Source organism: Apodemus sylvaticus, chromosome 11 (assembly GCF_947179515.1).
Source record: "Apodemus sylvaticus chromosome 11, mApoSyl1.1, whole genome shotgun sequence".
NCBI lineage: Eukaryota > Metazoa > Chordata > Mammalia > Rodentia > Muridae > Apodemus > Apodemus sylvaticus.
The window spans coordinates 22,743,680-22,755,562 of record NC_067482.1 but is presented as its reverse complement, the minus strand read 5'-3'; the positions used below and the strand labels follow the sequence as shown (position 1 = coordinate 22,755,562).

Below are 11,883 nucleotides of genomic sequence, written 5' to 3'. Positions count from 1 at the left end.
CTCTTAAAGGAAAGCATTTGATTGAGACTTGCTTACAGTTCACAAGTTTAGACCAATGCTGTCATAGCAGGAAGCATGGTGGCTTGCAGGCAGACATGGTGCTGGAGATTATCTGACAGTTCTACATCTGGATTCACAGGTAGGAAGAAGAGAGAGAGACTCTGGGCCTGTCTTGCGCACTTGAAACACCAAAGTCTACCCCAAGTATCACACTACCTCCAACAAGAACACAACTACTACAAAAAGCCACACCCCTACCCTGGTTGCCAAATATTCAAATAAATGAGCCTTTGGGGTCCTTTCCAATTGATATCATTACTGCATGGCTACTTCATCAGAACCTTCACAACAGATAATCATCATGGAAAAGCACAGCCTGGCACAATGCAGATATCAAAAGGGTCAGAAAGTCCTGCCCCAGTAGATACACCTATATCACAGTTCCTATACCTAATATTGCTTGCATACGCAAGCCTGGAACAGTGTCAGTAGCCACTAACATTTTAATATAGAAGTGAGGAAATTTTGCTTCTTCCCCATGATCTCTATAGAAAACCAAAACATCATTTCTATCTAGTCTTCCTTTTTTCCACTTTTCCATCCAATTTAGAGACTAGTGAGGAAAAGAGCATCATATGTCCTGTGCCTACGTATGTGTGTGCATGTCTGTGTGTATGTGTGTGTGTGTGTGTGTGTGTGTGTGTGTGTGTGTGTGCATGTCTGTGTATGTGTGTTGTAATATCATTCTCATAGAAGGAAGTTCTTTACAAGCCAACAGCTGAGTTTTGGTTGGATGTACATAATTTACAACAATCATAGAAAGTGCCCATCCTAGAATAACCTTTGATTTTATCTGTATCTGTCACTCTTTGGGATACAATTACATAAGATAATTTTTCCTAGAAATACAAGAACTACTGTCTATTAAAATCAGGAAGGCATTGACAGAGAGAGAGAGAGGGAGGGAGGGAGGGAGAGAGAGAGAGAGAGAGAGAGAGAGAGAGAGAGAGAGAGAGAGAGAGAGAGAGAGAGAGAGGCAGAGAGAGGCAGAGAGACAGGGAGAGAGACAGAGAGACAGAGAGACTGAGAGACAGAGAGACAGAAAGAAAGAAACAAAGAAAGAAAACTGAAAACCAGACTAATGGCTCCACTCAGGAGTGACATGATGATCCAAGGAATTTATTGAGTTGTTTGCAAGAGCATGGGGGAGGAGTTACTTACAAGATTATGGAAGCATTACAAGTAGATACATATGCTAAAGGACTCCATCATGGTGAAATCCTAGGAGAGGTATGTCACTGGAGTTTCCTGTTATTTCATATTGATGAGTTTTAGTTAACTTGATACAAAATAATGCCATCTGAGAAGAGGGAACTTTACCACATAAAATGCTTAAAACATTTCCTTTTTTTTACAAATGCTGTAGAAAACCCCATCTCACTGTGACTATTGGCATCAATAGGATTGTAGTCCTGGATGTAAGAGAGAAAACCAGGATAAAAGAGTCACCAGGATAAACCAGTCTTGTTCATCTATGGTTCCTACCTCCAAGTTGCTCCCTTCAATCCCTACCCTTACTGCCCTTCATTGTGTAATACAACTCTAAGCAAAAAGAACTTCTATACTCTCCACATTCCTTTTAATAATGATTTTTCTGATGACAAACAGAACCTAAAAAGGACACACTTGAAGACATGCCCACTAAAAAATATTCAGGACCCAAGTAACTGTGTGTGATTTAGTAGAAGAGAAGTAGTGTAAGATTTCTTCCTTTCCTTAACATTATAGGTTCACCTCTACCTTATGGGAGGAAATATGGCAATTTCATGGACCAAGCAACATAACATAATGAATTATACATATGAAAAAATTTGAAAGACATCAAGGTCTAAGAAATGCTGATTCACCCAAAACTTTGATGTTAAGTACACTTAAGAAATACAAGCTTTTTATCTGTGACTCTTTACATATGTTACATTCAAGGCTCAATACCTGCTTATAAGAAGGGAATCAATTTTAGTTCAACAGTATCAGGGACAACAAAAAGCAAACAAACTTTGTTAACCTTGAGTCCATGTTCCATGTGTATATTTACACAGGACATTACACCATCAGACTCATTTGTTTTGAAATAGGATTGAAGTTATGTGTTAATTCTGGATTGATTGAACTTCCATAAAAGCAAGAAAATCTCTGAATGATGACAGATTTCAGCAGAATTCCATTTCAGCAAGATGTCTATGAAACAGACTTCAGTTTTGCTATTGATACAGCTCATATGCTACTTTAGACCTGGAGCCTGTGGGAAAGTGCTGGTGTGGCCGACAGGATACAGCCATTGGATAAATATAAAGATAATTCTGGATGAACTTGTCCACAGAGGTCATGAAGTCACTGTACTTGTATCTTCTGCCTCAGCCCTTATTGAGCCTAGCAATGAATCTTCTATTAATTTTGAGATTTACTCTGTACCTTTGAGTAACGAAGATCTTAAACGTACTTTTGAAAGCTGGGTAGGTGAATGGGCATACGATTTTAAAAAACATTCAATTTGGACATTTTATTCAAAAATGCAAAAAGTCTTCAGTGAATATTCAGATGTCATTGAAAGTTTCTGCAAAGCCGTAGTTTGGAACAAGAGTCTTATGAAGAAACTCCAAGGATCTAAGTTTGATGTCATTCTCGCAGATGCCATCGGTCCCTGTGGGGAGCTGCTAGCAGAACTACTTAAGACACCTTTAGTGTACAGTCTCCGCTTCTGTCCTGGATACACATATGAAAAGTACAGCGGGGGGATTCCACTCCCCCCCTCCTATGTGCCTGTGGCTCTGTCAGAATTAAGTGACCACATGACGTTTGTGGAAAGGTTGAAAAATATGCTGCAGGTGCTGTATTTTGACTTTTGGTTTCAAACATTTAATGAGAAGTCCTGGAGTCAGTTTTACAGTGATGCTCTAGGTAAACTGTGCCTTTCATTGTTACTGTGAAATCCTGACTTGATGTTTCTTTAAATGGGAATGTAGATAAGTGAATATAAAAGCATAGAATGAGATTCTTAATTGTGAACTGACAAAGTAAAAATAGAAAACAATCAAATAGCTTCAAAACAAGGCAAAATACTATAGAGTAACTATTTAGAACACTCCAGAAATTACTAAACAGGCAAAGTGAGACAAGGATGATTTCTCTTGGTAATCATTTCATCTGCTCAATGTTTGTCTCAGTAAAGGAAACTCCACATTTCATTGAGTGGTATAAAGACTGTAGATGAGAACACTAGAGACTCAACATTTACTACCCCAACTCTCTGTGTAGCACTGAAGAAAACACATTCCCTTACAAAAGTTACTCACTAATAAATTAAAAGATCTATCAAGAATATCATGAAAGCTTTTTCACAATGAAATAGTATCGCTAAAACCAGAAACACACAATGCAACTTTATTTTCTTAGAATTTCAGATGTCTTACATCAATAAAACTTATATCTTAAAGCTTTAAATCTTGCTACAAAGTGCACACTTTTATTAATGTATTTTTATAATGTCTTTCCATTAAATAAAATATTACCTAAATTAATAGGACAGAGTTGAAATGTTAACTACTCATGGAAATATCCAGCTATAACTTTGATATATACAAATGAGTTAGTAATACTAGTCTTCTGTAATGAACATAGTACAGCACTGATAAAAGAAATTTAGTCATACCTTACTAATTATCACAGTGAATTTCAAGAATCAGAAATCAAGAAAATAGCTGCTAAATGTATAAAATAGACTAATCTATGACAGCTGTTTTTCAAAGCATTTTCAGGCTTCTTTGCATGAGTCAAAATATTTCAAATTTATGGGTGTAACTTTGGAAATCAATGTAATTTTCGCACAATAAATATTTATGTTACTACAATTATATTAGAAATAATAATTGGGACATTTTAAATTGTTTGTCCATATGACCTCAACTCATGACCTGAAATCACATACTATTTTCCAGACAAACTGCTATCACCATTGTGAATTTATCTGTTTTTGGTTGTAGGGAGACCCACAACATTAACTGAGATGATGGGGAAGGCAGACATATGGCTCATTCGAACTTTCTGGGACTTGGAATTTCCTCGCCCTCTCTTGCCTAATTTTGACTTTGTTGGAGGACTCCATTGCAAACCTGCCAAACCACTGCCTAAGGTAACCCTATATTGATTGCCTTGATAAACCATTTTTCTTGTTTCATGGACACAATTCTTTACCATTATTTCCAGATGTTTGGTTTCATGAGACATATATAAAGTGGATTAGAACTCTCTGACAATTGGCATATACATTATTTTCTTACATCTCTGGGTCTCATTACTTAAGAGTGTCAAATCACTTTAGAATGTGGTCAGTGATTTAAGGGTGTTTAGGTAACTCATAAAAGAGTATTTATATTCTCTTCAAGAACATATAGTAAATGCCAGAGACATGTCAAACAGCTAAAGAAACAAAGTATAAATTTCTTCACTAAAGAGAAATTATATTTTACTAGAAAATTTTATAGTGATGAAGAACTATTATATACAGTGTGATAAATGTTATTATAGGTAGATAATAGGTGTTATTATAGGTGTTATTATAGGTAGATATTATAGGTGTTATTATAGGTAGATAAATAGGTTGAAGAAATATCCAACAGAGATCAGAGGTAATGTCCTAGAATGTGAAGTTCCAGTGACCTGGCCAATGTACAGGGTTAGATTAATGAATGAAAAGAAGTGAGAGAAAAACAGAAAATTGTAAGAATCACTGCCAAGACTTAGCTAAGCAGGACTATGACATGGCACACAGATGGTTTTAGACAGCTTCATGTGTGCGTGTTCCACACACGGTTCCCTTTTAATCTTTCCACTTCATTGTAATCTTTCTACATTTAGGTTTTACAAGCATTTTGTTTTTTTCTCTGTAGTTTTCACATACAAAAGAACACAACACTGTTTCTCTGTCTGGCTCTCCTGTCCTCTAAACAATAGCTATTTCCTAAGTTTCATAATAATAATATTTTTCTATCTGAGTAAAACACAATTATGTATATTTACCAACAGTTTATTACACATTTATCAGTTGAAGAATATCTAAGATAATTCTATATTGGAGGGATTATGACTAGTGATGTAATAAACATTATTATGTGGGTTTTTCTATTGTAATTATTTCTCTTAAATATCACCAAGAATGACATAGGTTAACTATACATATCATATTAATGTTGCTTATATAAAGAAGCTTATTTCTGTTTTCTATATCATTTTACCTTTATAACTACAATAAATGCATAAATGATCAATTTCCATATTATCTGTGGGACCATTTTTGTACTACTTAAATTTTTGTTATATTCATGATAAGTGGATTATGATGGAATATTGATATATTTTGAATTTTAATTTTCTGATACCTAAAATTATTGAAAGATTTTCAGATAATTGTAGGATACTTGCATCTGAAGGAATGATTGCTTTGGACTATATGCCTAAGTTTATTTAATTCTGTTTTCTTATGATGATAGAGATCTTTTTTAATTAATACACTCTGTGTAATTTACAAACATTATCCAACTCTTTAGAGGGTCTGTTTTTCTTTGTTATTCCCAAGCTTTTACTATAAGGTACTCCTAACTTTCAATTCCCAATTTATTCCCAGTTTATTGTTTTGGTTGTGTGTGTGTGTGTGTGTGTGTGTGTGAGAGAGAGAGAGAGAGAGAGAGAGAGAGAGAGAGACAGACAGAGAGAGAGAGAGAGGGAGAGATGGAGTTTTCTTTCCTTATTGGGCACTAGAACATCTTTATTTTTATTTAAAATGTACTACAGATAATTTCTTTCATTTCAGTGTAAGAATAAAAAAGAATTTAATTAATTTACATATATATATCTCAAATGCTGCCTACTCTTGGTCACTCATCATAGAGTTCCTCTCTATCTCTCATCTCCTCCTCTCCCTTCCTACCTACCTCTCTTCTTCTTTTCCACTCCTGTAACTGCTCGCAGTTAACATCAAAAAGGTTACCTGGAAGAGAAGCTGGGGATATATGGGAGGGTGGCAAAAAAGAGACAGAGCCCAAGATGACACCTGCTATTCAAAATCTCAAAGTTTAATGAAGAACTCCCAATATATAGGCAGAGGAAACCCTTCCCTAATGTCTGGAAGCTTCTCAGCAGAACTGGTTCAGTTGCTCAGCAGGTGGCCAGTGTTTCTCAGGAAACTGTAGGTCATTGAAGAACAGTAGTATTCACCTTGGTCTGAGCACTCCACCCTAGGTAGAGGGGATTATGGCAAATGTGGGAGTTCCAGCTCAAAGGCTGGGAGAGGAACTTCACATTGGTTGAGGTCAGGTTCCTGCCAGGTGGCATAGCACCCCAATAAGGCTCTCTACACACTCCCTCCTTCACTGCACCTCCCTCACATTTCTTTCAAAGAAGTCATGAAAAAAGAAAATCAAAGGGATGAACTTAAAAACAAGACCAAAATAACACAAGTTAAACAAAAGGAAAAAAAAAGCACACAAAACACTTTTTGAAAAATGGCATTTATATTCCTGCTTGGTGATAAGTTCTGGTTCATGATTGATTTACACAGTCACTCAATATTTTTCCCCCTTTGTTATCAGATATCAATTGCAAATAGCTTCTTAGTTAGAAGTGGAAGTCCATGACCATTTTCTGCTCTGGAATTCATCTGGCTTGAACCTGTGCAGCTCTTAGACATGCTGCTACAATCTATGAGTTTACATTGTACCTGATGGACACTGAGATGTCATTCATCCCCTGTGGCTCTTATAATCTTTCTCCTTCCTCTTCATGTTGTTTTTAAAATACCTCCTAATGATCCTCTAAATTTCACTGACATCTCTAATAGCAATACTTTTGTCCTCAAATTTTCTTATTTTCATCAATTGTGCTATAGTAAAAATGCACCCTCCATGACCACGTAAGTCCTGAGGCAATAAATACACCAGTCTCCCTAAAATAATTCCCATAATTACATGATTTCCTATAGTAATGTTTGCCTTAGTCCTTTAGCCAATGCTTCCCATGCAGCCATTCATTTGTGATGTTACAACTCTCTTTGTAGGAAATGGAAGAATTTGTTCAGAGCTCTGGAGAACATGGTGTGGTAGTGTTTTCTCTGGGATCAATGATTAAAAACCTGACAGAAGAAAAGGCCAATATTGTTGCTTCTGCTCTTGCCCAGATTCCACAGAAGGTAAGATAAAGAGTCCACTAAGTGCACAAATGTATTATAAGTCTATTGACCTCTGACTGGATTACAGTAGGGAAAAGTCCTGTGGACTGTAAGGTAGTGGGCTCTTTCCTATGCATCTCAAACAACATTTTAAAAAGAAAATTATGAATTGTAGAGGATAAAATATTAATCTACTTATGATTTACATTATGACCTGAAAGATCACACTTAGATCCAGCATGGTTGTACACACCTGACATGTTGGCACTTAGAGATCTGAGGCAGGTCCTTTTCTACATATTTACAACCACTTTACACTTCATGTTGATTCTCAAGCTTTTCTGTTCTATTCAGTGTGTCAATGTCTCAAAAGAAGTGAGAGAAGAGAAGTAAAAGAAAGGATGGAAGAAAGGAGAAAGAGAAAGAGGAAATGCAATACTGAGGATTATACTGCTGGGGCTGGAAAAGGGCCACAGCGATGCATTAAGAGCATTGTCTGTACTTCCTGAGGAACTGGGCTTGACTGCTAGGACTTCCATAGTAGCTCACAAGTATCCCCAACTCAACGGCCAGGGAATCTCATGTGCGCTTCAGAGCCCCCAAATAGAACACTCACAGTGCATGGAATTACATGCAGGCAAAACACCCACATACATAAAATGAAACAAAAATGTATGTAAAGAAAGACAAAAATATCTTCTTCCCAATAACTGATGTGGGAAAATATAAGAGAGAAGATAAAAATAGACACTGACTCAAAAAGTGAGCCCAAGATTATAAAATTATGAATTCATCAGAAGTAACTCTGCTTCTAACACATAGGATGACCATGTTTTTCTGGATTGTGAGAGATGGAGTTTTATGTAAGCAAGGATAATATAGGAAGAATCTAACAGCTTGCAACTCCATAGAATGTATAACTGAATTATGTTCTAAAAGCAACAATCTTTTGATGTTTGTAAACTACATTTATTCTATTACTTGATACTGATTTCTCCTATTGGAGAGATAATTTTTTATGTTACTAAGCACAAAGCACACAGAAAGGAAAGACCAACAGTTCACATTCCAGTGTGTGAGGTTTCCTTATACTTTAGAACTCAGTTTGATACTAGACATTAAATGTATTTAGGACAATAGAAAGCACATTTTAAATTTTTGTACTGACATTTTTCCACAGATATTCCTAATAAATTTTATTTGAAATGAAGTAAATATATTTCCTGGAAAGAAAGAAATTATTTTTGGAAACAGTACATTGTATCATATGATATATTATGAATCGAATTAAACCTTAGTACAATGAATAGCCAAAAGAACATGACAGTATAGGTAAAACAGTGTGCCTATGATTTAAAAAGATGTAATATTGAGATTATATGATATGTACATATACCCTATAAATACATCAGATTACATATAAGATATACATAATCATAAGCTATTACTAATTGACTATAGTTTTCCCGATAAGGTTTATATTATTTGCCTAAAAATTTTGTGTATACTCTAATTTGTCACAAATTGTCAGACATATAAAATTAGTGTAATTAAGTGTAGTCTCAAGTTATTATGAAGCAATGTACAGAAAATATATTATTTATTTCAGTCTTTTACTGTCTCATGATATTTTATAATTTCCCCTCTCTTAAATTTCATTGTCTATCATCTGGATAATATTAAACTGAGTAATCTCAATTCTCCAGAATCAAAATATACCAAAGCCTTGGAAGTTCTGCAATTAAATAGGGCATTGTCTGTGTGTAACAGGTTCTGTGGAGATTTGATGGTAAGAAACCAGACACCTTAGGATCCAACACTCGGCTGTACAAGTGGATCCCCCAGAATGACCTTCTTGGTAAGGAAAAATTCCACTACAGGATTGTGGCTATAATAACATACTTATTAAGAACAGCACCCTACTATGCCTTCATATTTCCTTCTCTTTAATATTATGATCAGCAATTATGTAAAATCACTTCTCACTTCAGGTCATCCAAAAACCAAAGCTTTTATAGCTCATGGTGGAACCAATGGCATCTATGAGGCAATCTATCATGGCATTCCTATTGTTGGTATTCCCTTGTTTGCGGATCAACCTGATAATATTAATCACATGGTAGCCAAGGGAGCAGCTGTTAGAGTGGACTTCAGCACATTGTCAGCTACAGACCTTCTGACTGCCTTGAAGACTGTCATTAATGACCCTTCGTGAGTGTATTTGTTGTTTGCTTCATTGTTTGAACTTGTTTCTTTTTTAAAGGTGGGTTTTTTTCTTTTCTTTTTTGTTTCTTACTATATGACCACAACACTAGCCTTGAAATCATAAGTCTGCCTGCCTCAGCCTCCTGAGTGCTGGGATTGAAAATATGTGCATTCATGCTTGATGAGAGTAACTATTCCTTTAAAATTAGTGATAGATTAAAATCATTAGATTGATTTATATCCCATATGAAAGAGAAAAATTTTGAATAACTTTGTGATATTATGTGTCACAAATATGTGCTTATTTTAATAATAAAGTTACTCTAAATGTATATTTAAATGAATGAGACATGATTAGTCTGAAACTATTCTATATACATAAATAATATCACAAATATATCGATTGGTAGCAAGGACACTATTTCAAAATATAAAAGAATGTACATAGTAATCATGAACCTTATTCTTACTGAAAGGTTAAACATTTACTGATATTTTCAAAGTTATAAAACTTTTGGTAAAACTTTATTTTATTTCTATAATGATATGTGATATTGCATAGCCAGTACTGAAGAAACGAGAGACAGTATTAAATTCTTACTATACCCAGAGAACACTATTTGTCGTTTCAAGCTTTTCCAGTAGACAAATGTACCTGATGAGACCCTCCAGAGGCCAAATAACAGGAGAAAGTGCAACTGGTTCTTTACATGCAAAGTCTCCTAGTCCAGAAACAGAAAAAAAAAAACATTGGTTTGAGTCTGGTAAAAATTCTTTTCAAGGAAGAATGATAACAAGTGTTTTCAAAACAGGAATCTAGTTATAAAAAGAAATTAGGAAACAGACTAAGAAGAAAATAGGAGAAACTGAAACTAGAGAGGAGATAATCCAGTATAACATACTGTTCCTGGATTCTTAAGAGAATTCAGTGTCTATTTCACTTCCTGTTCTTAAATCTTAAACACACACACACACACACACACACACACACACACACACACATACACACAATTTGACTCTCCATACTTTCTCTTGCCAATGTTTAAAATATTGCTCAACTGCAAAATTTAAAATTAAAACTAAATATTCTATGGGGACTAAAGCAAAAACAGAGCTAGTATGTGCCACTGACATGCTGGTATACATTCTTAAGCTCATTAGTTGGACTTGGATATAGGAGATCATTAAGTACTTAAAGACCAGTGTCAGCTACACAGCAAGTTCAGAGAAAAGCCTGTGCTGAACTGTTTCACTAACTTCCCTGTCATTCAACTCTCCTCCCTGCCACCTTATAAAACACAGTACTTGTGTGGGAAGTTTATGTGATTCGCTATGAGTCACTTGTGGGATTTTTCCCCAAACCAATATATATTATGTTAATCAGAAAATTAGATTCTCTTTCATTTTGATTGTATACATTGTCCCTTCAGCTATAAAGAGAATGCCATGAGATTATCCAGAATCCACCATGATCAGCCAGTGAGGCCCCTGGACAGAGCTGTCTTCTGGATCGAGTATGTCATGCGCAACAAAGGAGCCAAGCACCTTCGCCCAGCTCTGCATGACCTCAGCTGGGTCCAGTACCACTCTCTGGATGTGATCGCGTTTCTATTGGTCTGTGTGGTAACGGTGCTATTCATCATGGCAAAATGTTGCCTCTTTTGCTGCCATAAGACTGGTAACATGGGAAAGAAGAAAAAGGAGTAGCATCATGAAGGCTGAAGCAGAGAGTCCTGAGAGAGGAGCCTGGTGTCACAACAGGTGCCTTCCCTCTGAAACACGACATTGTCATGGCGTCATTGAAGATGGCCCTCGTGTATTCACTATATTTTGAAGGCATGCAAGGGTTCATGCCAGATATACACTCAGCTATGAAAACAACATCCTATCTTCAGTTTAGAATGTTTTGATGTAACTGAAAATTATTGTGTGATTAAAGAAGGGTAGCCTCTACCACAGGTCCTTTAGGGAATAGTTGATGAAAGTTTGGTATACCCAAAGATAACCAGAAACAATGGCTACCCTCCTTTTTCAAACAATAATTTTCAAACAATTCTTACAGCTCCTGACATATATTCTAGTACTTCGGAGTTCTCTGACTTGACAAGATTATCAATTTACTTTCCTTCTTATCTCTTACTCATAACTCACCTGAACACTGTCATCTCATTCTGCCTTTTGGAGTAGACTTAAGCTGCCAAATGGTCCATTTTCTCTCACTTTTAAAGTACACATCCAAGAAAAGTCATATTTTTTAAGCCACAATATCACCTAGATCATGCTATATTTCAAATCTGAAACATCCCCCCATAGACTCATAATCTGCTTTGCTGATTTTGTTTAATTCATTCCTACAGAATTTCTTACCTTGATTCAATAAAATATTAAAATCTTTCCTTATGTCCACCTTTCTGATTCCCACTGGCCTCACCCAGTATGCCCCAATGCCAGCTTTGTGT

The 11,883-nt window shown here is 35.8% G+C and overlaps 1 protein-coding gene across 1 annotated transcript; it reads left to right on the top strand.

Moving 5' to 3' along the window:
* Positions 1-2,234: 2,234 nt before the first annotated feature.
* LOC127696099 (UDP-glucuronosyltransferase 2B1-like) lies at positions 2,235-11,131 on the top strand. The gene is made up of 6 exons (XM_052198592.1): positions 2,235-2,958; positions 4,041-4,189; positions 7,109-7,240; positions 8,990-9,077; positions 9,211-9,430; positions 10,855-11,131. Exons 1-6 carry the CDS (start codon positions 2,235-2,237, stop codon positions 11,129-11,131), a joined length of 1,590 nt encoding a protein of 529 aa, XP_052054552.1.
* The last annotated feature ends 752 nt before the right edge of the window (positions 11,132-11,883 follow it).

Coding starts and splice junctions, on each gene's coding strand:
- LOC127696099 (XM_052198592.1), top strand. CDS start 2,235: ATGTCTATGAAACAGACTTCAGTTTTGCTATTGATACAGCTCATATGC. Junction 2,959..4,040: donor GTTTTACAGTGATGCTCTAG/GTAAACTGTGCC, acceptor TTTTGGTTGTAG/GGAGACCCACAACATTAACT. Junction 9,078..9,210: donor CCCCCAGAATGACCTTCTTG/GTAAGGAAAAAT, acceptor TTCTCACTTCAG/GTCATCCAAAAACCAAAGCT.